The sequence below is a fragment of the Hemicordylus capensis genome, chromosome 6, assembly GCF_027244095.1.
Source record: "Hemicordylus capensis ecotype Gifberg chromosome 6, rHemCap1.1.pri, whole genome shotgun sequence".
NCBI classification, from domain to species: Eukaryota; Metazoa; Chordata; class Lepidosauria; order Squamata; family Cordylidae; genus Hemicordylus; species Hemicordylus capensis.
The window spans coordinates 37,361,165-37,388,089 of NC_069662.1; the positions used below are offsets into that span (position 1 = coordinate 37,361,165).

The following is a 26,925-nucleotide window of genomic DNA, read 5'->3' on the forward strand; positions in this document are numbered from 1 at the left end:
ACGCATTGGCAATGAGTAGGGACTGAAGTGTGGAAGCACACTTCCAAGGTTCAGTGTGATCCCATAATCTGGAAAGCGCCCAGGTATGTCTGGGAAAGACTCCTGTCTGAAACCCCAGGAAGTTGCTATCAGGCAGAGTTGACAATACTGAGTTCGATGGACCGGTAGTCTGACTCAGTACAAGGCAGCTTTCTATGGATCTGTGTGTTGCATGGATTTGTCCTTTTGCAGCCCATTGAGCTAAGAGTTTTTCCTCTTCTCTCCCTCCCACCCATATACTTTCTATGGGGCATCAAGGACTACCAGAACAGTACAGACAGATTGTTTGGGACTTGCATCCCCATAGCAATCAGATCGATTGTTGGCTGATTGCCCTGATTGGGGCTGGGGTGAAATGTGACCACTGACCTTTTGTGGGAGTGTGTTCTTTTTTTCTTTTGCTCTCCCATGCGGTGTGTCAGTTATCTGGAGCTCTTTTTGCTCTGAGCATTTTTCACACAGTGGACTTTACTGCAAGTTTACTGCCAGGCTTTACTGCGAATTCGAAGTTGCCCCAAAAGACTGATACAAAAGGTGGAATTTTTTTTACCATGGATATAAATCAGGCTACACTCCAACATGCAATGAAAAACCCTGAATTGTGTGTGAAGTGCTCCCTGATAGCCCGCAGGGAATTTGGGGTAAATCTGGCTGAGATGTGAACACACACCCTCTGTTCTGGAGGAGATGCTCTAAAAGCCTTGTGTGAAAAACGCCCTGGAGGCATTTTTTCTGTGGCGCTTCTGCTCTCTGATTATGGTGCATCTGCTCTCGCTATGTGCCACCATCAGGATTGTGTAGGTTGGTCTGTGGGCTGCAACAGTGGGTAGATGATCCTGCCTTGGAGCAAAGGGCTGGCCTGTATTGCCTTTTGATGCATTCATTCACTACTTCCCAGTCCCAGATCCCATTAGTGGATTCTCCAGATGCTACCGCTTTGTTTCTGCAGAAACAGATAACAGAATTTACCTGTTCCCAAGATTTGTACCTATCAAAGGGCTATAAAATATCCTCCAGTAAAAGGTATTAAGTCACCTTTGCAGCTAGAGAAGAAATGCACCCTTGTTTAATCTTAGATAGTACTATCTTAGATCTGTCTCCCAATGTCTGCTGTAGAAATGATAAGGGCCAGATCTCAAGTGGATTTTATCTTGTGTTATTTTTTTCCTGTACATGTATTTATGTTGTTTGAGTTTCAATTTTATTCCACACGATCCCAAATTTTCTGAGTTGGTTGCAGTTAAACATATGGGCCTCTTAGTGGAAAAAGTGCCTCTGAGTTTGTGCAGAGTGTTGCTCCTTTCTGCTTTGACACCACGGTCAGTTCCAAAGGATCTGAAGGTAGGGGGCATGATGCTTCCAGTCTGTCTTTAATCCCAGTACCTCTCTTTTGTACTTGTAATTATTGAGATTTCTCATTTTCTCAGCCTAAGGGCTCTGGTGGTAGCAGCCGTGGGAAATCAAGGGGGTTATGTGCAGGGGCATAGCTAGAACTGAACAGAAGAGGACAAATGTCCAACCCCTGAGAGAGACCACCCGCAGCTGAGTTACAACTTGCTCTTTATTCTCCCCTTTCTACAATGAATTTTTATATATTGCTTTTCAACAAAAGTTCCCAAAGTGAAATAGAGAAATAAAAATAAACTAGCTGGGCTGGATGCACAGCATCTGTGTCTCTGGCCGGCCCACCCAACCGCCACCACCTTCTTCTTCCCACCCCCTGTCCCCGTGGCTTTCTGGCCAGCCAGCTAGCCGGCCCGCTTCTTCTCCCCCCTGCCTGCTTCTCCACCCGCCCCTGCTTTTTGGCTGGCAGGCCTGCCAGCCGGCCCATTTCTTCTCCCCTGCCCATTCCCCCCCCAGCCACTTTTTGGCTGGCGGGCCGGCCAGCCAACCCGCTTCTTCTCCCCCCTGCCCACCGACCACCTCCCCCACATTCTGTCTGGCCCACTGCTTCTCCCACCGCTGCAGCTTTCTGGCCAGCTGGCCGCCATTTTCTTCACCAGCTGCTGCTGCAGCCGCCTTTTTCTTCCCTCCCGCCCATACCCGTGGCTATCCGGCAGCTCTCCGAACCCTCGCGAGAGCTGCCATGCATGGGATTAGCCACGGGTATGCCTTAGAGAATTAAATACATAGATAAATAAATAAAGATGGCTCCCTTTCCCCAAAGGGTTCACAGTCTAAAAAGAAACATAATATAGACACTAGCAACAGCCACTGGAGGGATGCTGTGCTGGGGCTGGATAGGGCCAGTTGCTCTCCCACTGCTCAATAAAGAGAATCACCACTTTTAAAAGGTGCCTCTTTGCTCAGTTAGCAGGGGAGAGGAGAAGAAGGTGTTGCTGGAGGCCGGACCCATCTTCTCATTTTGTCCCAGGACCCGCTCTAACCTTGCTACATCATTGGTTGTGTGCCTTTTGTTGGAAGGGGATAAAAAGAAGCAAGGAAGACTAAATGTCAAAATATGCATATATATGTTACAAACGTATACAGCTGTTTTATACTGAGGTAGACCATTGGTCTAAAGAGCTCCATATTGTCTGCACTGACTAGCAGCAGCTTTCCATCTCTTTCTGAGAGATCTTTCTCAGCCTCACATGGGGGTTTTTTACACAGCAGTCTTTACTGCAAGTTTACTGCGAGGCTTTACTGCGAGTTCGAAGTTGCCCAAAAAATCAGATGCGAAAAGTGGATTTATTTACCCTGGATATAAACTGGGCTACACTCAATTTATGTCCAGGTTTACATCCAGGCTACACTCAGTTTAAACGCCCAATGAAAAACCTAAATTGTGTGTGAAGTGCTCCCCATGAGCTCGCAGGGACTTCGGGCTATAGTTGGCTGATATGTGAATGCACACCCTCCATTCCGGAGGAGATGAGAACTACAAACCCTGTGTGAAAACTGCCATGGAGATGTCACGGACAGAAGCTGTGGAAAAGCTACATCCCTTCTCCCAGCTACATCTGCTTTCTCAGGGTCAGCCCCATTACCTCCTGCCGGCTGGTGGTATCAGGAGAAAACCAGAGTTCTGTTAGGACGATCACTTCAGTGTACTGTCCAGAGGGCTGAATTTATAGTAACATTAATTAGAGCAAACCTTCCAGCTAATTATTGCAGTTAATGATTGCAGACTTCCGTGTATATCTTACAAAGCCCAAATGGTATGCTAATAAATAACAAGATTTTGCTGTAATGAGTGCAGGGGACTCTGAGCTGAAAACTAATCCATGTCTTGAACTATTTTTTAAATTTTCAGAGTACTGTGCTTATTGGGTACATTTCCACACAGTTCCTTGGCATAACCTCTTTCCATCAGAGGTTCCCAACCTTGGCGGTCCTTAGATGTTGTCAGACTACAACCCCCATCATCCTCAGCCACGATAACCTTTGGCCATTGTGGCTGTAGGTGGTGGGAGTTATAGTACAACATCATCTGGGGTTGGAACTCCTGGCAGGGGCATAGCATGGTTGGAGTGGGCGAGTGGTTTGGGGAGGAGAGGAGGTAACAAGCATGGATTATCCCCTTTGGTAAGCAGGGTTGGGTGGGCCACTGTGGTTGGCATTTGGGTGGATGCCTACATATGAGTGCTGTAAGATATTCCCCTTAGGGGATAGGGGCAAAGCTCAGTGGGAGAGCATCTGCGTGCTTGCTGCAGAAAGTCCCAGGTTCTCTCCCTGGCATCTCCAGATAGGGCTGAGAGAGAGACTCTTGCTTGGAGAAGCCGCTACCAGTCTGAGTAGACAACACTGAGCTAGATGGACCTATGGTCTGACTCAGTATACGGCAGCTTCCTATGTGCCTATGCCTTGGAGTGAATGTCTCTCTCCCTCTCTCTCTTTCTCTCTCCTAGCGGCCCAAGGACATTTGTCCCCTTCCCTTGTTCTACTATAGCTATGCCCCAACGCCTGGTTTACACCAATCTGAGCTCAGTGGAGGGAGTTAGATATAAATGTGAACAAACAAAATATAAAATGCAAAGGACTGAACCTAGACTTAAGTAACCTTCTTAGCCACCCTAGACAAACTTGATCCTCTCAGTGGCCCATGGCAAACTTTATATCCTTATCGAGGCCACGTTTTCCTCTTGATCTTCTTCTGCAACTGCCGAAGCTCTGAAGGGGTTTAAACAACAGAATTTATCTTTTCTGAAAGGGCAGATGAAACTCGCCCCTGTACATTTTTCTTCTCTTAAACATTGATTTTTTTTTAGTACAAAAGAAGGAACAGATCGATGGTAATAGAAATGAATGTTCTGCATGCTGCAAACTGGCTGCCTGCCTCCTTTATTTGCAGTGTTTCCTTTCAATATTAATCTTTGGGCAGCTCCTGCTTCCCTCGGCCCAGCTTGCCAGAATCTGGACTAGAGCAACGAAACAGTAATAAAACTCATGCCAGCCAGAAGCAAAGAATGCGGCATCTCTGCAGACAGCTTCATCTTTTCCATTCGGTATGCACTTTGCAGAGGAGTGCAGCAAAAGCAGGGAGAAGAAGAGGAAGCTGTGCATTCCTCCCTTACCCGCTTCCAAATGAGACTTTGAGAACAGTCTCTTTCCAGATAGGGTTCTGCCTTCCTCTGCCTATCTCAGATTCATGCCCCTTGAATATTATTATTATTATTATTACTACATTTATATCCCGCTCTTCCTCCAAGGAGCCTAGAGCGGTGTACTACATACTTGAGTTTCTCTTTCACAACAACCCTGTAAAGTAGTTTAGGCTGAGAGAGAAGTGACTGGCCCAGAGTCACCCAGCTAGTTCCATGGCTGAATGGGGATTTGAACTCGGGTCTCCCCGGTCCTAGTCCGGCACTCTAACCACTACACCACGCTGGCTCATCTACACCACGCTGGCTCATACACGTCAACGCACAGACCGTGTGTGTGAGACTTGAACTGTCTTAGAATGGTATCTTAATTTCTGGATCTGCTTAGAGAACAAGTCCTGGGGCTGGAATCTGCTCCTGCGGCAGCTGTTGGCGGCCACTCCCTTGTCAACAAAGCAGCCATGTTTATTTCTGGAGTGTGGCCATTTTATACAGGGCTGCTTAACTTCGGCTCTCCTGATGATGTGGGCCTACAATTCCCATAATCCCTAGCTATTGGCCACTGTGGCTGGGGATTATGGGAATTGTAGTTTGAAAACGGGGGGGGGGGCTAAGTTGAGCAGGCCTGAAATGTGTGTGTGGAGTCTGTAGTCTGTGGTAGATGCAGCAGTGCTAAGGGTGAGCAGGCAGGCAGGCAGTTTGGTAGCACAAGCAAGATGCCCGTAGGAGAACAGGGGTGCAAGGCTGTGTGTAGTAATGGGAATAGCACTGCTGGTGCCATAGGACAACAGGCCACTCCTGCATCAGGATCCCCACAGCAGAAGCCAGTCCAGAATTGGCTTTCCCCCCTGCCTGACAGTCCTAATACATACCTCGATATTTCAGCCCATTCAAAACAAGGTTCAGTGCTTCCAGTGCTGGACCTCATCCCTGCAACATATAAAACGTGCGTTTGGGCATGTTCAGAGTGCTTTCTCTTCACCACCTGGTGAGTGCAACCAATCCCCATGCGCTGAGAGTGCAGCAAAGAAGGCTGCCAGGTCAGACTACTTTCTCAGCCTCCCATTGTAGGGATTAACCCCTTTGCCCTCATCGGAACATAGGAAGCTTGCTGTGCTTATACCAAGTCAGACCACTGGTCCATCTGGCTCAGAATTGTCTGCACTGGCTGGCAGCAACTGTCCAAGGTTTCAGGAAGAAGTCTTTTCCAGCCCTACCTGGAGATGCTGCCAGGGATTGGACCTGGGACCTTCTGCATGCAAAGCAGATGCTCCAGGAGCCCCTGGTGGCGCAGTGGTAAAACTGCCGCCCTGTAACCAGAAGGTTGCAAGTTCGATCCTGACCAGGGGCTCAAGGTTGACTCAGCCTTCCATCCTTCCGAGGTCGGTAAAATGAGTACCCAGAATGTTGGGGGGCAATATGCTAAATCATTGTAAACCGCTTGGAGAGCTTCCAGCTATAGAGCGGTATATAAATGTAAGTGCTATTGCTATTGCTTACACTGAGCGTACCCCATGCCAAAACCTTGCTATTCCTCTACTGTATGAATGATTGTTCAGTTATTTATTCAAGCCTGTAATAAGCATAATGCCTTCGTCTCCATTTCCAATGCTGAGGTTCGCAAGGTTGCGTCCCAGATGTTGCTGGATTACAACTCCCATCATCTCCAGCCGCAATGGCAGAAAGTCCAGCGACATCTGGGGAGACCCATGGCCTCGTATAACTAAGGTTAAGTACATGTGGCATATCCCCCTGTTTACCCCTGTCTTCATTTTCCTTTGCTTCATAAGAACATAAGAACAGCCCTGCTGGATCAGGCCCAAGGCCCATCTAGTCCAACATCCTGTTTTGCACAGTGGCCCACCAGATGCCGTTGGAAGCCACAGGCAGGAGTTGAGGACATGCCCTTTCTCCTGCTGTTACTCCCCTGCAACTGGTACTCAGAGGCATCCTGCCTTTGAGGCTGGAGGTGGCCTATAGCCCTCCGACTAGTAGCCGTTGATAGACCTCTCCTCTAGATTGTAATTCCCCTGGAGCAGGGACCGGTCCTCATTCTTTCTAAATCACTGTGTACATGGATGGCACTTTTTAAAGTAGTAATTAGCAACAACAACAACAATGATGTAGGCACAAATGGTACATTGCATCCTTTTTGAAATGAGTTACTGGACTTTTTGGATTAAGACAACATCATTCTAATGTTTATTGAGATAATTGTATTGGAACAAGATACAGACCTATTGATTCCTTTGCCAGCTCATTACCTTTCTTACGTGATCTTCACTTGCTAAGGCACATCTTCCAGGGAAAATCATAACAAGGAGATTTCAAACCAAACTTTCTCGTCCTGCTTTTTAAAAGAAGGGGAAGAGAGAAGGCAGGTTGAAGGCTGTATTAATCTTGGGGAGGGAACTGGGGATGGTTCTGGGAAGGGAAGGGGAGAGCTAATAGCTATACCAGAGGTTCTCCAATTGGGTCCATAAGCTCCACCCAGGTGATATGCAGAACAGATGAGAATATGGGTGGGTTCACACATAACATAGGAAGTTGCCATATACTGAATCAGACCGTTGGTCCATCTAGCTCTGTACTGTCTACACCAGGGCTGCTCAACTTCAGCCCTTCTGCAGATGTTGGCCTACAACTCCCATAATCTCTGACGTTTGGCCACTGTGGCTGAGGAATATGGGAACTGTAGTCAAAAACCAGCTGGGGGGCGTACTTTGGGCAGGCCTGGTCTACACAGACTGACTGACTTCTCCAAGGTTGCAGGCAGGAATCTCTCTCAGCCTTATCTTGGAGATGCCAGGGAAGGAACTTGGAATCTAGATGCCCTTCCCAGAGTGGCTCCATCCCCTAAGGGGAATACTTTACAGTGCTCACACTTCTAGTCTCCCTTTCATATGCAACCAGGGCAGACCCAGCTTAGCTAAGGGGACAAGTCATGCTTGCTACCATAAGACCAGCTCTCCTTATGGAGCCTACTTGTGAAGTTGGTTACTGACCTGTCTGTCTCTGTCTGAACCCATGCCAAGGCAGGAACCTGAGGTTCACTCAGGGCCTCAAACTGGTATTTGTAACCAAGTTTTGAAGTTGGCTTACCAAACCAAGTGCTGCTCCTCCTGAGGTGTGTGTTAGGTCTGAGCCCACACTCTTCAAGAACCTTTGGTTTGTTCTAGGTGAGCCAGTCCCCTTTGCCATCAGGTTCAATGGCTGTGAGGTGGTGCAAGGCAGGTTGGGGTAGCATCCATGACCTTGTTGGGAGGCTCAGCCAGGAGGTGAACTTCTAGCCCAACTTGGCTGCTCCTAAAAAGCCGAGATATGATCGACTGCAATGCCAGCTTCAGGTTTCCTCTTTATCTTAGGCTGGGGGAACCTCGTGTCCAGTGTTTCCTCTAACGGAGATTCCCAGATGTTGTTGACTACAACTCTATAATCCCCAAGCAAAAGCCATTGTATCTGGGGATTCTGGGAGTTGTAGTCAACAACATCTGAGAATCCCTGTTAAAGGGAACACTTCTCGGGTTCCACATGATGTGTGAACCTGGCCTGCACTTGATTTCTTCTTCTTCTAGTTATATATGAGTTATGTGCTTTGATTTGTAGAACAACAACAATAAAGTGTGTTAAGTGATCTACTGAGACCCCGAGCTATTTTCAAATGTTCATGAAAAAAACAGTGAAGCTGTTCTCACACACAGCCAAACCCGGGCTAGGGATACCCAGCCCGTGTTAGGCTGTGCATAAGAACTGCCGGGATCCAGGAAACCCACCAAAGAAGTCTGCCAGTTAGCCAAGGTGAAGGGTGCGTTCTTGACTGTAACCACATTTAACTACTTGTGTGTCAGCACTGGTTGCTTGTGGGGCTCCCAGCTGGTGCCAGGGGATCACCACAATGCAGCACACACACAGTGCATTGTGGGATTTCTGGAGGCCAGGATGACGCGCCCCCACCTCTGCGATATGCATGCCCAGAGGCAGCAGAAGGATCATCTGTGGGGAGGGTAAGCTCCTGCAGCCTTCCCCGCTGCCCGCCCTCAAGCCCTCTCCCCGGATCGTGAGAACGGGCTCAGTTTCTGAATCTCTGAACCGGGTTAGTCATTAGAAAAACAAATGATGGTCATACCGAGTCTGAGCTGATGGCCTTCAGTGCTTGGGTAGAGTGTTGACTGCCTACATTTCCCCATGCATAAAAAACTGTAGATGGATAAATGAAAAGTTGCTCTTGTGATTCAGAATTGTTTCTCAGCAGAAAATGTGCAGGCCACCTTTGGGGAAAACCAGTACGTGCTTTCATACAGACGTCGTGATGCTTTGTGCCTTTGGTGGAAAATAACATTGTGCTTCATTTGAAGGTCTCATTTCTCTGTACATGCCTCCCTGAAATATAACTATTATTTTTGCATGTAGGCGTTTGATGTACAGAAGGACTGTTGGCGCCCTGCACAACACCAGAAGTGTAGCAAAACCTCTCTGTAAGTCACGGTTACCCTTTCTATTTTCAGAGCATTTTCAGTTCAGCTAACTTTCCCCATCAGATTTGTACATTAAAAAAAAAAAATGTCCGTTGAGGGACCTGTCACTTGAGGCCACAAGGAGCCTGAAACATTGTTGTGTTGTGCCATTTGGGTAGGACATGAGCTGTGTAACGTTGTGGGGAGGTGAGAGTCATATGGGGAATGTGACTTGCAGCAAAGTAAACAAGCCCCCTGAGGCAAAAGGAAGGATATGAGGTGAAGTCACAGGAGCAGGAAGGTTCTGAAGGTAAATGGCAATCAAAGAAGCCCAAATGACCCGGATAATTGCCTATTCCAGCCCTCTGTCCAAAAGACTGATGTTCTGTTCTTAAAGTGTTCTCCACACATCTCTCTCCAACCTGTCCTTGAAAACTATCAAGGATGGAGATGATTCCACTGTCTCCTTGGGTAGTTTGATCCTTTGCTGAACAGTGTTTTGATTTGGAAAGTTCTTATCAGTGGCTGGCATCCTGACTAATGAAGCAACTGTATTCCGTTCCAGACAAAGGAAAAATGATCTCCCCTTCCTTCTGCAGTTACTCGTGCAATCAGAAAACATTTTCCTGAGCCCCATGGACATATTTTCATCATGGACATACTTTCAGGTGGCTCAGGCAACTGCAGAAGGAAGGGGAGATCATTTTTCTTTAGTCTGGATCTTTAGTCTGGCATGCAACACTGTTAGCATTCGTTAGTCAGGATGCCAGCCAGTGTGTCTCTTAAACCTACTTCTCTGATTATTTAAGTGCTTTTCTTCTTGGCCTGTCAGTTGATATAGTGATCAACTGTTCCCCCCTTTTTCCTGAGTTCCCTTTAAATCCACAGTATTCTTATATCCCTGCTCATAATAGGCTACTGTAGGCTAAACCTACCATTTCTTTGACTGTCCACCTAGAATTTGCCACCTTAGACCACTTTACTTATCCTCATAGTATTCTTCTGGATTCTTTTCACCTTGTCAACATCCTTTTGAATTGTGGACGGAACTCCCAACCTTCAGTCCAATAACCTAAAGCAGAGTTAAGCCCTCCCTACAGATTATCCTCTTGATTCTCACTCCAGCATCAGAAGCTGCACATGTGGATGAGAGGAGTGTGGAAGGTGTTAGATCAGGGGAGGCCAACCTGAGGCTCTCCAGCCGTTGATGGACTACAACTCCCATACTTTTAAACCATAATAAATTGCAGCTCCCTGGGCTATGATAATGCCATAGTGATCTTTAAGCAGTGCATTATCAATATGGAACACCAGATAGATCTAAGCTGGGCATCAAGCTATGTGCAGTTTGGAGCTGTTAAGCCCTTGCAAAAACCAGCTAAATATCTGCTTATTCTGATATATCCAACACACAGAAGACCCCTGACATTAGCTTGGCTGGATGTGCTGCCCTCTGTGGTATGAGAGGGTAGGTTTAGGAGAGTCCCCTATTCGGAGAGACTGTGTCCTTGTGGGAATGGCGATGTTGAGACAGTTGGCCACGTGCATTTGTATTGTTCCTTCTGTCGTGATTTGCATGTTAGATACATTGCTCCTCTTGTTTTTAGATACCCAGATAACTCTGATGAGTTTTATATAATCCCATTTCTTTCTGACAAATACACCGATGTCTTGCATCTGGTGGCCAAATTCTGTACGGCTGTGATTAAGATCCACACATGGTGTGTTAGAAATGGTTAATTCAGGTTTTTAGTTTGCTTCACCCTCTTCTATTTTCTTTCAATTTTATGTGTTTTATTGTATTTCCTATATACATCTGTATCATTAATCACTTTCAAGGATCCTTTTATCTGGGTTTGGACTGTGTATTTGATCAGTGATCATAATGAACTGAACATAAATTGCAGCTGGGGATGATGGGATTTGTAGTTCAGCTTGTAGAGGCTGGAGAGCCTCAGGTTGGCCACCCCGACATACTCACACCAAGTGTTATGTTATGCTGGAAATCTTCCACCTGGGTTGTTGTGAGGCTAAAATGGAGCAAGGACGGAAGTCCCATGTATGCAACCTTAAGCTCCTCAGAGTCAGGGTGGAATGTGAATGCAGTGAATAGACTATCTGCAGCCCCACTGACAATGCACAGCACCTTTTGTTGCTTGTAAAAACTACTAAGCACTGCATTATTTGCAATCTAATTCCAAATGTGAGCATTTGCAAGATAGGACCATTAGGCTGAAAGTATTCACTTGGGATGGCTTTGCTTATGTGAGCTACTATGTAGTCAAGTGAATTGAGCCTTTGAGGCTGGGGAGCAGTAACACAGCCCCTCCTCAAATACTCCACAAAGAATGAAAGGCTCACCTGGTAGCATCTACTCTCATTTGGCAATGAAGAAAAGATGGTTGGTAGCTAGACTGCTTGGTCCTCATGGAGTGGAAACCATAAAGAATGAGTCATCCTAGAATTCACCAGCTTTGGTGGCCAGTTAATACAAAGTGTGCACATGGGCTCCTCTGCTGTACCTTTTTGGAAGCATTGGGAAATAGTTTGTATCCTCCTGTCAGACTCCCACGGGATGGTGGGCTCCTAGCCCTTCGTGAACTCCAGAATAACTGGAGCAACCCCAAAAAGGTCAGCCTCCAGAACAGCTGGGGAGGAGGTTAGCTTGCCACCCCTCCTCCTGGCTTGCTGCATTCAGCCAGTTTCCTCTCCTGGGGAACTCCCAGGTCCCATACTCAGAAGCAGCCCCTCATCATCAGCTGCCTTGTCTTTAAATACCCCAGTGCAGACCTGACAGGGCTTAAAGCCTACTTCCAACCCCACCCACTTCCTGACCTTGCTTCTTGTTTCCTGCCACACCCAACCTAGCTGTCTTCCTAGAGCTGTTTCCTGCAGCTCTCCTTGCCTTGCTTCCTCAACCCCACTGGGATCCAACCAGCCTGGGTTCCTCTCATCCCTACTGCCCTCAAAGGGAACATAAGCTGGAGAGAAGGGATGCCATACCCTTTTCCAGACTCCACAGGGCCACCCAAGTGACCAGGTAACATGGCATCCCGACACTTCCCTTGCAATGCTCACCTAAGTTGGGAAGATCTATCTCATGCCCAGAGAACCATACTCTGAGTAGAGACTTATAATCCACTCGAATATTTTCTTGGCCTTTTTCTAACCAACAGTGTTGCCTCTATTTTTTTTAACGCTAACTGCAGACGATCAGTCTTCTGAGAAAGGTAGGTTCCTTACTTACTCTGGACTGAGCAAGAAATGTTGTGTCCCGTCCCCCCCGTATGTTAGTAGCTTGGTAAATGAAAGCTATCCCTAGTACCAGGGCCAAAAAAGTGTGTGCGCGGGGGGGAAACAACCCCAATCCAGATTCTGAGAAAGTAGGCCCAGGTTCTACATTTGGAATAAACTATGTGATACCGGATGCTTAAAATAATAATAATAATAAAGAAAAACTGTTTCATACACTATTGTTCTTGATTCTGTGCTTTCCAACTCTATCCTATGCCTGCTTACTCAGAAGTAAACTAAATGTAGTGAGGCTTACTCCCAGGTCAGGAATGGAATGCTTAAGATTGCAGCCTCAGAGCTCTGTGTCAGAAAACATTTGTGTACATGTCAGTGACCCTGAGCTGTTCATGCTTGCAAATGTATGACTGCTATTTTAAACTTCCGTTCAAGAGCTCATGTGCTACAAGGATGGACAGGCCATAGATGTGCTGTAGAAAAGTTGCATTCTAGAGCAGAAGAGCAAGATGGGTTGCTGAGTGCTTAGCAGGGGTAGGGTACAGGTGAGTCATTGCAACCTTGGACAGATGCCAGGGCATCCATGATGTCTGCACTGCTTCTAGGTTTTTAAAGCCCCCACCCCATTCCACCCCTCTTGCTGCTGGCATGCTAGTTTTCCCACAAGGTCCAGAATAACATGACTTCAGTGTTGCTTCATTAAAGTGGCAGCTTCAGGTGCTGAGTGGTGCCACTGATGCTTCTGCTTCTACTCACTGACCAGTCAGCCTACTGGGCCTCACTCACAAAGGGAGACCCTCAGAGGGCATTTGGCCCAGGGCCTTCTCAGTTCAACCCTGTTGAAGAGAGAGGCATTTTGTCCTGCAAAGCTGTGGGTTAAGCTTACAGCCTCAAAAACTGGGCCGTAGCTCCGTGGTAGATCATCTGCTTTGCATGCAGAAGGTCTTGGGTAAGGTTCACCCCTAGGCATCTCCAGGAAGTTTTTCACACCTGGCTTTTAGTTCACATCTCCTCTGGAATGGAGGGGGTGCATTCACATATCTGCCAAATAGACCCAGAAGTCCCTGCGAACTATCGGGAAGCACACACAATTCGGTTTTTTAAATTGCGTGTTAAGAGTGTAGCCTGATTTATATTAAGGTCAAAACCCCCCACTTTTTGCGTTGGGTTTTGGGGGCAACTTTGAACTTGCAATAAAACCTCTCAGTAAACCTGTGGTAAAGCCTGCTGTCTGGGAAAGCTCCAGGCAAAGCTGGGGAAGGCTTCTACCTGAAGCTTTAGAGAGCCGTTGCCAGTCAGAGTAGACAATACTGAGCTAGCTGGACCAGTGGCCTGACTCAGTATAAGGCAGTTTCCTTTATTCCATGCTGAAGTGGCAGTACAGGGGAAAGTTGGCCAGAAAGGGCTTGCAAGAGATGTAGATCCTGAACAGTGCCTTGAGAATGGGTCATGTCATTGGAATGCTAAATGGACTATCTGATTTGCTCCTCAGTCTAATTTCTCTTGGTTCCCAGCCCAGCTCAGGTATGGGTTCATTTGTTTCTCTGTCCAACTCTAGCAATCAGTGGCTTGAACTAGGCTTCTGTTTGCCGCAGCATCAGCCCTGTAGCACAATACGGGGGAGAACGGTTGAGTGTTCTCTTATTTCCTCAGGGACTCTAATGTCAATCTTGTTTAATTTTCCTTAGCTATTAATTTGCCCTGCGTTCTTTCACCGTGTAATTTTTGTTCTAATCACATGGATTAAGCTCCTGCTGTTTCTTAAAAGCGATTGTGCAGCTCCTTGGAGCTTTTGTTAACACAGCAGGTCATTTCCTGTTGAACCAGAATGCGATGCTTTTCATATTTTTCTTCCAACTCTGGACCTGTTCCTTCAAGAAAAGAGCAACTTATTTAGACCCTAAGCCTCCAGGTGGGGTCTGTACTTTTAAAACTTAATTACTGCACAGGCACCTAATGTTTGAGTTGATTTATAAATAAACATTCATGCTCATCACTATAAGCAGCAGCTCCGGAGTTAAATTTTAATTCGGATGGTTTTAGCTCATGGTGCAACTTGCTTTTTTTTTTTTTAACCATGTGGCCACAGCACGAAGGAACAAAGGGAGCGGGAAGTCCAGTTGGGAGAGGGGGAAGAAAATAGCTTTGATTGCTGCAATAAATACTGCGCTTTCCAAATTAATGTAAATGGGCTTAGGTCTTGCTGCTGCACGTTTTGAACCGAGAGGAGGAGGAGGAGGAGGAGGAGGTGGATATTCTTAGGGAGCCTTATATTCAAACGAGATATGCTTGGGTATTTCGATTTCAAGTACTCCAGCCCACCTTGCTAGTGAATCAATAACAATTTCCTGTTTTACTTGCATTTTGAGTAAGAGATATTGACCACCCCTCAGGGGCTGAAATTTTCCATATCAGCCTGATTAGTAACAGTGGCCGACATCCTGACTAATGAACAAAGTTGTACTAGTGCAAGAAGATCATGGGTGCATTGTGGGGGTTTTCAGAATTGTACAAAAATTTCCTTTGAATAAGACAATACAATGGTGATGATATGCGCATACTTCTGTTCTTCAAATATGTATTTTAGGCCTCTTTAATGCATAAAATAGAATAAAATAAGCAGATGCAAAACTGAGCAAACACGTTTCAATGTCCAAACACCATTAACAATACTCTAAGCACCTGGAAACACTATAACATTAAGTACAGTTACTACAGCATAAGTAATCAATCCAAGGACAGGAGAGGGAAAGGAGGGGTAAATTAGTGGCTCTCCAAAATTAACCCTTTATTCACCCTTTACCAGCCAATACATTTCATTGCTTCTCTCATTTCCTCTTTAACATTAATAGATGGATGTAATTGTTCAGTATACATAGCTTCTTTAATCTTATGTTTCACCGTATTTCCTTCAATAACCAAAATAAACACCTTTGTTTGTGCAACTCTTCCTTCATGTTTTTCTTTCATACGTTTTGCCCAGCGTTTCAATCGATCTTTATTATATTGCATATCTGCTAAATGTTCTGTATACCATTTTAACAGGTATAATGAACAGGTCTCCCTGTTTCCACAATATAAAACTCCTGACATTCCATACATACAATCTTGTACACTATTCCTTTAACCTGGCACCAGCATTCCTCCTTCTTGCCCATCACACAGTCCTTCATTTCACACTTACTATAATAAATTCTGGACTTATCCAGATGCTATTTTAAAGTCATAGGTGCTGTACAAATCACATTAGCCTTCAAGCCATGTTTTCTCAGGATCTTTTGCCTCATAAATCTGTCAGTCAGATAGGGAGCATTAAGTACAGGTAACCCTTCCTCAAATTTATTTTTCTTAGATTGAGCCATTGGAGGTGTATAACCATGCCCTCTAATTCTTCAGCCTTTTTTTTGAAGCCTCTACCTGCTCTCCCGATGAACACCCCCCGCCCACCGTAGCCCTCTGTATAATATTCATCACTAACAGTTATTTAACCACCTGCAGATGTGTTGACTTGCTGTTCAATATTAACTCTTTCTTTGCTGGTTTCCTTTACCATCTAGTCTCAATACCATCTTCTCTAAACTGCATTTCTGTATCAAGGAATGGTAACAATCCCTGGCAATTTGGCTGTTCCCTGGTCAATTTCACACTCCCCATTCTATCCAGTTCCCTATACACATGGTCCATATGTTCTACAGTCTCATTAATGATCAAAAATATCACCAACCTATCTCTTATATAACACGATGTTCTGATCAACACACCTTCTCTCTATAGAATCCATAGCTAACAACGGGGCCAACCAATTTCCCATTGCTAAGCCTCATTTTTTGGTATAATATTCACCATTAAACCTAAACACATTTCATTGCAAACAAGCCACTATTAATCCATCAGTATCCTTAATAGATAAACCATAACACTCTCTTTCCTGTTTATTCTCCTATAATAACTGTATTAAACTCCTTCTAGCATCTTCATTATCTACATTGGTATATTATGCCTCAACACCAACACTCTCCATATATATTTCTCTATTTTCCACGTTTTGCAATGCCTCCGGCAATTCCCTGTAAATCTTGTGAGTTGCAGACGTGCAGTCCTGTTTGCGCTAACCCAGTACTAGTCTGGAAGGCAAGCTCCAGACTTCGATCAACTGGCTAGAAATGTCCTTGCACAAGTGCCGTGCTGGGATGTCAGTAGGGATGTGCCCGAATTGTTTCGATGACTCATTACAGAGGTGCTGAAATAAATAATGCTTCACTTAATCCAGCATTCTTGTCTCCAGCTACATCTTGTCTCAGTTTAATCCCAGCATCTGACAATCAGAGGTATACTACCTCTGAATAAAGAGGTTCCATTTTTAGTGATTACGTCTCAAAGTGACTGATCTCCTTTCCTTGAGTTTTTCTTGTCTCTTTGGGAAGCTTTACACAGGAAGCTGCCTTATACAGAGTTAGACCATTGGTCCGCCTAGCTCATTCTTGTCTGCACTGACAGGCAGCAGCTCCTCCTAAATTGCAGGCAGGAGCCTCTCCCAGTCCCACCTGGAGATGGCAGGGATTGAACCTGGGACTTTCTGCATGCAAGGCAGATGCTCCTCCACTGTGCTACTATGGCCCCATCTGTACTTAGTTTCTAAGGTCCGATTCAAATGTGTTGAAGTTGTATGTGCCACAGGCCTTCATAGACTACCACCTTGGGGGGAAAAACAGTCCATGATCTCAGCAGAGGGTTGGCTCTGTGTTTCCCCTCTTGCAGGACCCTTCCAGAGTTCAAGGAGCGCACCAGATGCTAAGGGCTCTGATGCAACTGTGTGCACGCCGGGAGAAATGGGGCATTGTGTGAGGGCTCCCATCACACCCCTGCAGTCCCTCAAAAGTGTGCAAGCTTCATTAGTCACGATATTAGCCAGGGTTCCCAGACTCATATTTGCAAATGCAAAGGAAATGCAGGGGAGGGAGGAGTATTTATCCAGTTCTCACCTATAAATGCCGCCCCCCCACCCGCCCTCTGGGGCTTCGGGATTCAGAGTCCTGCTGGGGGGAAATGACTGCAAATAGTATGGAGGAGGGATCTCTTTGGGGGTGAAGCCAGCACATCAGTTGTGGGAGGAAGGGTAAGCAGGCCCTTTAATGAAATCCGCAGGTCCCCTTCACAGACTCCTCTGGTTTTAGCCAGCTGTGCCCTTTCCTAGAAAAACCAGACCTGGCCATGGTCTTTCATACTCTAGTAATCTCTAGGCTTGACTGTTGTAATACCCTCCAGGTGGAGCTACCCTTGGGGAAAAAATCAAGCTGGGTACAGAATGCCATTGGTGGGTTACTGGCAGGAACTGGTTGGCCAGAGCATATTATTCTGGCATTGCTTGATCTGCAGTGATTACCTGTTTGTTCTGGACTCCATTCAAGGTGCTGGTTTTTATCTTTTAAATCCCTAAATGGTTTGGGACCCCAATAATCTTAAGGAACACATTTTCTCATAAGAACCTCCTCATGTACTCTGTGCAATATCCAAGGTCCTGCTCAGTGTGCCCCTGCCAACTTAAGCTTGTTGGGTGAGCAGGGCCTTTTCAGTGATGGCACCCACTTTATGGAATGCCCTCCGTAGGGGGTGGGCATCTTGTCATCTAGACAGCAAGCAAAAACGTGACTGTTTAGGAGGGACTTTACAATCAGTTGATTCTGTTGACCGCCCCCCCCCCCCCGCATGGTCTCTTCCAATTTGCTGACTATGGATGTTTTTGAGGTTCTGCTGAAATGAGTATACTGTCATGTTTTTGTTCTGCTACGGTTGTTCTACTTTTGCTTTTGGTTTTTGTTCTGTGCTTTGATATTTAATTAATCATGTTGTCGGCTGCTTTTGGGTTATTTATAAGATAAAGCAAATAGAAATTTTAGAAAACAAACATTGGTCCCATTGCTTTCTAAAAGCAATAGCTAAGGGGTTTGTTGCAAAAGGTAAGGTGGGGGGGAAGCCCCTTTTGGCCTCTCCTGTATTTCAAACACGGATTGGTGGTCCAGGGAAAGGTAAAGCATCACCCTGTGCACCCACCAATTGTACCCAGTAAGTGTCCCCCTCCATTCTTAAAATACTAGGTTTTTCCATGTGCTGGGACAACCTTCAGACATGCCACCCTGAAGCCATACCAGCCATGGAGAACTATCCTGCCCGCTGTTTCTGCAGATGACTATCACTGCACCTTGCAGTGATGAATTGCAGGAGTCAATAGTGTTCTGCGCAGAGAGATGCTTCCCTTGGTTTGCCCTGCACTTAACTAAGCAATCCGTTTCACTGGACATTTTGAAGGAGAGACAAAGTAATTTCTCTCTATTCATCCTCTACACCAGAAATGGCCTTCTTGAGGCTCTCCAGTTGCTGGACTACTGTTTCCATCATTCCCAGCTGCAGTCTCAGCTGAGGATGATAGGAGTTGTAGTCTAGCAACAGCTAGAGCACTTCAGGTTGGATTTCCATGCAGCAATGTGGCAGCTCTTCCTTGGTATTCTGATGCCCCTCCAGTTTCATACTAAGGCCCTAAAGATGCAACATGAGACTCTTCCTCCCTATTGTGCATGCCATACCAATTCTGTTGTCTTAATACACCACTTCCCTTTCTCTCTCTTTTCTTTCTAAATAGAAGACTGTGATTGCGAGGGATACTTCAACGGACAATATATAGGTGAGGGACGGATCTTTTAAAACTTTCTCTGGCCTTGGTTGTGGGTGGCATAATCATTATTTACATACCAATTTTAATAAAAATGTTCTCAGAGCAGTCTACATTCTTAAAAGGGCAACATCTTGTCTTGTTGGTGTCAGTGGTGCTTAGTCATGACTAACTAGTCTGGGTGTTGCTCAGTATTAAGAAGAAGCTGTTCCCCTCTCTCCAAAGAGCTTGCAATCTAAAAAGAATCACAAGGTAGTGGACACCAGCAACAGCCCCTGGAGAGATGCTGTCCTGGGATTGGATAGAGATCCTTGCGAACCCCTTGCTAAATAGAAGAGAGCCACCACTTTCAAAGGGGCCTCTTTGCTCATTTAGCAGGGGTTATGCTTGGTTAGCAAGGGTTTGCAATGCCATGTGCTTGAGATTGTTTTACTAGATTCTACCAAAACCTATTTGGGGGTATTATATATAAATGTCTACTGCTTACATATGTAAAGTAAGTAAAGTGTGATGTCAAGTCAGTGTCAACTCCTGGCAACCACAGAGCCCTGTGTTTTTCTCTGGTAGAATACAGGAGGGGTTTACCATTGCCATCTCCCGCTCAGTATGAGATGATGCCTTTCAGCACCTTCCTGTATTGCTGCTGCCTGATATAGGTGTTTCCCATAGTCTGGGAAACCTAGCAGTGGGATTTCGAACCAGCAACTTGTTGCTCCCTAGGCAAATTTCCCCACTGTGCCATTAGGTGGCTTACATATGTCCAGGACTGTATATGCTTTGAGCGTCCAAAGCTCTGTACAGGGAAAAGCTGCCTTCTGCAACCTACACCAAAATATTCATTAAATATTTTAATATGACTGCTTACTTTGCATACATTATTTTTGTTCCTCCCTGTATGTGTATCACTTTGTTGGCTTTTGGGAGAGATGGGGGATATTTTAAAAAATAATTAAAGAAGAAGGGGCGGCTTGATACCCTAGAGCTTGAGAATCTGCAGGCTACTGTATGGGAGAACAGTAGGGGCTGATCTCCTTATAACTGACTCAGGTTTGGTGCCAATAATGCTGTTTTATGGCTTTGTAGCTGGCTTGAGGCGGAGCTTCCGACTGAGCCGAAAAGAAAAGCAAAACAGCCCGAACGAAGCCAAGCCAGTCGAGCAAACTCACAGCTCAGAGCTCCTTACGTATGAGGAAGTCACCAAGTATCAGCAGCAGCTGGGAGAAAGGAAGAGGCTGGTGGTTTTGATTGGTGAGTTGCACTGTGAGGGAGAACTCAATGGTCTCCTCAGGGGCCCATTCCTGAGATATGATTTGCTGAAGCTGACAGAGGATGGGGCTGTACCTCAGTGGCAGAACCCGTGCATTGCATGCAGGAGGTCCCGGGCTCAGTCCCTGGCGGCATCTCTAGGTAGGGCTGGGAAAATTTCCCGCCTGGAACCCTTGAGAGCTGCTGCCAGTCAATGTGGTAAATATTGAGCTAGACGGACCAAGGGTCTGACTCGGTAGAAGGGAGCTTCCTATGTTCATAGACACTTGGGGAGAGGCCATAGCTCAGTGGTCAAGCAATTGCTTGGCATGCAGAAGGTCCTAGGTTTAGTCCCTTCAATTAAGAAGAGGGGCATGAACTGGGCACTAGGGATGTGCACAAAATTGCGGCTGGGTGGTTCAGAAGCGGCGGGGGTGGCGCTTTAAGGGTGGCGGGAGGGTGCACTTACCCCTCCCACCAATGTCCCCTCGTTGGCACAATTTTTTAATAAAAACCTTTGAGGCAGCAGCATCCCTCCCTGCCGCCCCATTGTCCTCCTCGGCCGGAAGTGGCTGGTAGTACTGGGCGCACATGTGCATGTCGTGTGCACCCATCTGATGTGCATGCACATGCGACTTGCGCCCGCACGCCCGGTACTTCCGGCCACTTCTGGCCAAGGAGGGCAACGGGGCAGCAGGGAGGGATGCTGCCGCCCCGAAGGGTTTTATTTAAAAAATTATGCTGGTGAGGGGAAAGCGGCATGAGGGGTAAGTGCACCCTCCCCCCACCCTTAAAGCACGACACCCAGAGCCTTCGAACCTGTTTGGAGGCCCGTAAAAGGGTCTCCAAACAGGTTCATGCACATCCCTACTGTCCACACCATAAGTTGAGAGGGTATCTGCTCTTAGGGGAATGTATGAAATTTTGGGGGGTTTTGGCCATGATGGAGAAGCACAGAGGCAGGAAGTGAGGCATATTTGTGCTTCCTGGTCTTCTATCATGCATTTCTATCATGTCCAAAGCGGCTCTTTGTCTCAGCCCTTGTCAGAGATGTTCCTCAGAGGAAAATGAGGAGGGCCTCGCCTGTATTTCCCCTTACTTCCTTTCCTTTTTTAGGTTGCCTCTTCTGCAGGGCACTCATATGCCTTGTGCTCTGTCCACTGACACACCTTCTTCCTCTGACCTCTCAGGTTCTTTGGGGTCCCGATTAAACGAACTCAAGCAGAAGGTGGTGGCAGAGAACCCACAAGAGTATGGGGTTGCCGTGCCACGTAAGTACCTCTTCATGTCAAACACATACCCTCTCCTCCACCTAGACAGCATACCAGACATTTTTACAGCCTGCCAGGTAAATGGCTTGCTACCTATGATGAGAAGCGTGGGTACAGAAGACCCTACTGAGAAAGCATAACATGGAGTCAGTAAGCAGCATCCAGACTAGGTCATTTAGTAGTACTACTGAGGAGTTAGTCTGTAGGGCTACTTAATTTTAATAGGACTACTTGGGAGTAATTTATTCTAAATGCTGCCCAAGTTCCACAAAAGCAGACCTTAGCCGTAGGCAAGAAACCAGCAAATGAGGACAGAAGAAGCAGAGTCAGACCTGGGCTAAAGGAAAGGAGGTAGCCCTGACATACTGGCAGAAGGTCAAGATTTATATAGGACTCCTAGCCAATCAAAAGGTTCAGCTGGGAGGCAATGAGGACCTGGATGGCCTTTCCTGTCCTGCAGATAGGAACCCATGAGGTCCAAGAGGGCATCTGACCAGCCGCAGGGCAAGTCAGAATTGCAGGACCATGGAGAGCTCCAAGTGAACAACAAGGGCTGAAGACAGAATGACTCCTTATATTAAATATCTCCAGGCTTAGATTACCCCTCTTAGACTCTGCCTTCCTGCCTGGAGAGTGGAGAGGCTAAAAGGGGCAGTCTCTGGTTGGAGTCCTGACTCCTTCTCTGCTCTATCACATCCCTTCTAGCCCTTTGCTGGTGCTGGTATGCAGGCTTGTGGAAATGCAAGGTCCTTGGAATGGAAGAGGCCAGTTTTTCAAGGGGATCAGACTTGTGGGGTGTTGTTTTTGGAGTCTCTGGCACCAGGGTCTCCAGTTCTGGGGTTGCCTGGCTGGAAGGAAGGCCCAGGCTCCAATTTGGTATTGGGGCTGGGAACTGAGTCTGCAGCAGATTCTTCCAACCTGGCTGCTCCTCCTTCATCAGGATTGGACTCTGAGCTATTGCTCAGGGTGAGAATCGTGAAACTGGAGGCGGGGTAGACAGGAATCTTCCATAGTTCACAAGGGGAGTTTTATCCAACAACATCTGGAGACCCAAGGTTGGGAACCCCTGGTATGGGAGATTGGACAAATATTCCAATTAGCTGTTCTTGTGTTGCTGGAAATTTGGTAACCCGTTCAACCACACCCAGTCACCAAGGAGAGAAACATTAATCTTTAAAACCAGCATGGCGTAGTGGTTGGACTAGGACCAGGAAGACCCGAGCTCAAATTCCCATTCAGCCATGAAGCTCACTGGGTGACTCTGGGCCAGTCACTTCTCTCTCAGCCTATGCTACCTCACAGGGTTGTTAAGACGATAAACATAACCATGTACATTGCTCTGGGCTCCTTAGAAGAAGAATAGAATATAAATGTAAAAATAAATTTTAATTAATTAAGAAGAGCAAGATTGGAAGATCCCCTCTGAGGTGCAAATAGATATTTCAAAGCTTCTGTTTTCATGCTAATTATATTCACTCATAACTTGCCCCACTGGCTGGGACTAGAGCATGAAAGTGTTCCAAAATGCTGTTGCATTTTGATGATGGAAGAGTTGATTTGCTATCTTTGTGGCATATGACAGAAATAATTGTCCCAGAGCATCTTAAATAAGTGTGTGTGTGTCTCATAACTCCATCTCCTGCCCCTCTTCAGCTGCCCATTTCTGATTATTTGAGAGTTGTGCAGATGGGTCCTTTCCCCTTGGGATTACAAATGCAGATGCTTTCTACCTTGAAGGGTTGGAGACACACCTGAGCTTAGGGGACCATTTGTGCCAAGTGTGTGTGTGCAGAAGGGAACTGCCTGCCCATGGGATCCTCCTTTGCCTGTTTGCCATGATTTTCGGTATACGCATCAGAATTGACCTGTCCCTGGGGCTTCTTAAATAGAGAGGAGTTGGCATGCAAGTGGCATTTCAGCAGTCAAGCATCTGTCTCGGTGAGCCTTCCAGTTCCCGGCAGGATCATAAGAGTCAAAAGGGAGCAAAAGGCCATCCAGCCCAGCCTTAATATCTTCTATATATTTATTTCTCCTAGGTGTACCCGTCGCTAATCTCATGTGTGGCAGCTCTCGCGAGAGTTTGCGAGCAGCTGCCCATTAGCGACAGAGATGGGAGAAAATAGGGATGCCAGCTGCCAGTGGGCGACTGGCTGGCAGGAGCAGCTGGTGGTGGGCCGGGCCGGCCACCGGGAGCAGCAGGTGGCGGCGGCAGGCTGGTCTGGCCGCCGGGAATGGGCGGGCGGGAGGAGGAGGTGGTGGGCTGGTTTTCTGGCTGGCCCACCAACCAGAAACCGCGGGCAGGCGTGGGGAAGACATGGGCTGCTTCTACCAGCAGGCTGCTGGAAGCAGCAGATGGCAGTGGGCCAGCCTGGCCTCCAAGAATTGGCGGGAGGGAGGAGAAGTGGGCTGGCTGGGCCTGGCGGAGGCACAGATGTTGTTGTTGATGTTGTTGTTTTTGTTTTTTATTTATTCGATTTCTATATCACCCTTCCAAAAATGGTCCAGGGTGGTTTACACAGAGCAATAATAAATAAGATGGATCTCTGTCCCCAAAGGGCTCACAATCTAAAAAGAAACATCAGATAGACACCAGCAACAGTCACTGGAGGTACTGTGCTGGGGGTGGGTAGGGCCAGTTACTCTATTAACTATTACAGATAATAGTTAGATTCCTCCACCTACCAGTACATCACAGATCCACCCATACAACCCAGTTCACAATGGCTGATCATGCTGCAAAGAACAGGTGCCTACAGAGTAAAATAGCTCTGGATGTCTCAAGGAAGTTAGCCACCCCAGGAGGTGCAAGGGAGAGCAGTCAGCTCCTGTGTGCCCAGCCAGCCTGGTTTAGGGGGAAATGCTTTCTCAACTCCAAATGCCTTTCGACTTTACGTAAAAGCACACTAGACTCATTCTTGTGATCATAAATCGGGTAGGAAAAGCCTGTGTGCATTTCTGTCTTCTGACTGTCTGAGAGTTACAAACAAGGCTGGAGGACCCAGCAGTGAGCATGTGCTAAGCCCCAGCGGGGTGAGCATGTGCTAAGCCGCAGTGTTGGCAGCTGGGGTGGAGGACTTTTTCTCCTACCTTGTTAAGGACCTGGGCCCAGCTGCTGCTCAGCACATGATCACTGCTGGAGCAGCCGACCTTGTTCTTAACTCCCATATGAGCGGGAAACAGGAGCGCGCGCACAGCTCCCAAGCTAGAGTAGGAGTGTATCCTTCCCAGTTAATGGTCATGAGAACAAGCCTGTTGGCCGACATCCAGACTAATGCGCCACTTGCCCAAACACGTTGAGCTAGTGCAAGGATGTTGTACTGGCTTGTTCTGCTTGGTCGGGAGCTGGTGTTCCAGACCAGTGCTGTGCCTGTGCAACATGGAGGTCATTCACACAAGTGAAAACTGTGTCCTCCCAGGGATGTGCACGAACCGGTTCGGCGGTCATTTCTGGACTGTTGGACTGGTTTGGATGACTGGAATTCGGGCTGGTTCAACAGCGGGGGGAGTTACCTTTAAGGAGCAGGCAGGGTGCTCATCCCCCCTACACACATTTCCCCTGCTGGTGCTGTCTCTAAAACTGCTGGTGCAGGATGGCAGTGTATCTCCTTGCTGCCCTGGTCAGTGTCAGACCAGAAGTGGCCGGTGCATGTGCACACGTCATGCACCAGCCACTTACGATCCGATGCTGACCGGGGTGACAAGGAGGTATGCTGCCACCCTGCCCCTGTGGTTTTGGAGACTGCACCAGCAGGGGGAACACAGCGGGGGGGGGGGTGATGAGCATCCCCCCTGCTCCTTAAAGGTACCCGCCCCCGCTGATGAACCAGCCGAGCACTGGTTCATGCACATCCCTATGTGCGCTCCCAATTTTCGGTTGTGTGGGTGCAAACAACTAGGCACGAGGAAGGAGAAGTGATTGTGTGGAAGCAAGCTAGGAGGAAAAACTACCCAGGTTTTCCTCCTACCTTGGTTCCACACAATCACTTCTCCTTCCCCCTACCTAGTTAGCAAGACCTCCACCTTGCCAACTGAGCAGAGGCACCTTTTAAAAGCGGTGATTCTCTTTATTGAGCAGGGGGAGAGCAACTAGCCCTATCCACCCCCAGCACAGCATTCCTCCAGTGGCTGTTGCTGGTGTCTGTCTTATGTTTCTTTTTTAGATTGTGAGCCCTTTGGGGACAGGGAACCATCTTTCTTTCTTTATTCATATTTCTCTGTGTAAACTGCTTTGGGAACTTTTGTTGATAAGTGGTATATAAATATCCGTAGTAGTAATAGTATTTTATTTTATTTATTTAACATATTTTTATACCACCCAAAACCTACGTCTCTTGGCGGTTCACAACCAGATAAAAACACTAGTGTGTTTCTGCTTTTTGAAATAGCCCAGAAAAGGTTGGCTAAGACAATGCCATTCCAAGAGGGAGGGATAACTTGCTTTGCTTTAACTACATCGGAAAGAGAAAAATTAGATTTGGTGTTCAGCCCCAGCCCCAGAATAAGGGGGTGGCAGGGTAGTGCAAGCAACACGATACAGTTTGAAGTGAACATAATTGAATAAGAGCAAGAATGCTAGAAGAAACTATTGCTGATGAATAATTGAAACGTTTGTAAAACATGGAGCTCATCTATAGAAAGGGAAACCTGATTTGGGGGACTAATGAGGAGATTATATAAATGCAGGCAGTGTCAAGCTAGATGTAGAATATCATTTCTGGCATCAGTAAACGCACAGGGGAAATAAGACGTGATTGCTGAAGGCAAGAATTCCATAGTGCAGAGTATCGCCAGCCCTTAAATTAATGAGGAATGTTTGAGGGGGTAGGGCTGTGTATATTCTGCGGTATGAACCTCAGCATCAAGATTTCCAATACCTTGCCAGGAAATTCTGCAATTTCTGTGTTCCATTTCAGCCCAACTCAGAACTCATGAGTTGCTGGGCAGGATCTGAGGAAACGGCAAGTGGTAAGATGCAGCCACCAGGGAGCTGGTCAGGCTAAGGTACTTCAGGACCTAGGATAGCACCCCGGGAGAGCAGGAGTTGCTTTAGCAAAGGAGTCCACAAGCAGGTCCTGATGCCTGCCAGATCTTGCCTCTCAAGTGAAGCTGCAAGGGGCATAAAGGGGTAATGCTCACTGGTGTCTGGACCCTGAAACAGAGAAGACCTCCTTCTCCTTGGAGGAGAAACATGACTCCACTGCTGGCCAATGCATAGAGAGAGATCAAGGAGAAGCAGAACACCCTGAAGAAGAGCCAAAGGCTTCCCCTCCTGAAGATGACTTGGTCTGTGAGGCTGCGGTATTGGACAACATCTGAAGCCCCACCTCAGCGCTGCACTCTCCGCCATCATCAAAGAGTCTCAGTAGAGGAGATGATCAGCCTTGAGTTGAAGATGCAGTGCTCATGTGGAGCCCCACAACCTCCTCCTGACAGCCCTAGGCAGGAGGAGAAGGCCA

The 26,925-nt window shown here is 46.9% G+C and overlaps 1 protein-coding gene across 2 annotated transcripts in view; it reads left to right on the top strand.

Annotated features, from left to right (window-relative positions):
* The window catches only part of MPP3 (MAGUK p55 scaffold protein 3), an 84,466-nt gene that overhangs the window by 42,281 nt on the left and 15,260 nt on the right, over window positions 1-26,925 (top strand). For both annotated transcript variants that reach the window (XM_053265162.1, XM_053265161.1), the window contains exons 11-15: window positions 8,994-9,058; window positions 12,247-12,267; window positions 18,924-18,965; window positions 20,037-20,201; window positions 21,389-21,469. In XM_053265162.1, coding sequence (XP_053121137.1) covers window positions 8,994-9,058; window positions 12,247-12,267; window positions 18,924-18,965; window positions 20,037-20,201; window positions 21,389-21,469 — 374 coding nt within the window. The remainder of the gene's footprint in view (window positions 1-8,993; window positions 9,059-12,246; window positions 12,268-18,923; window positions 18,966-20,036; window positions 20,202-21,388; window positions 21,470-26,925) is intronic.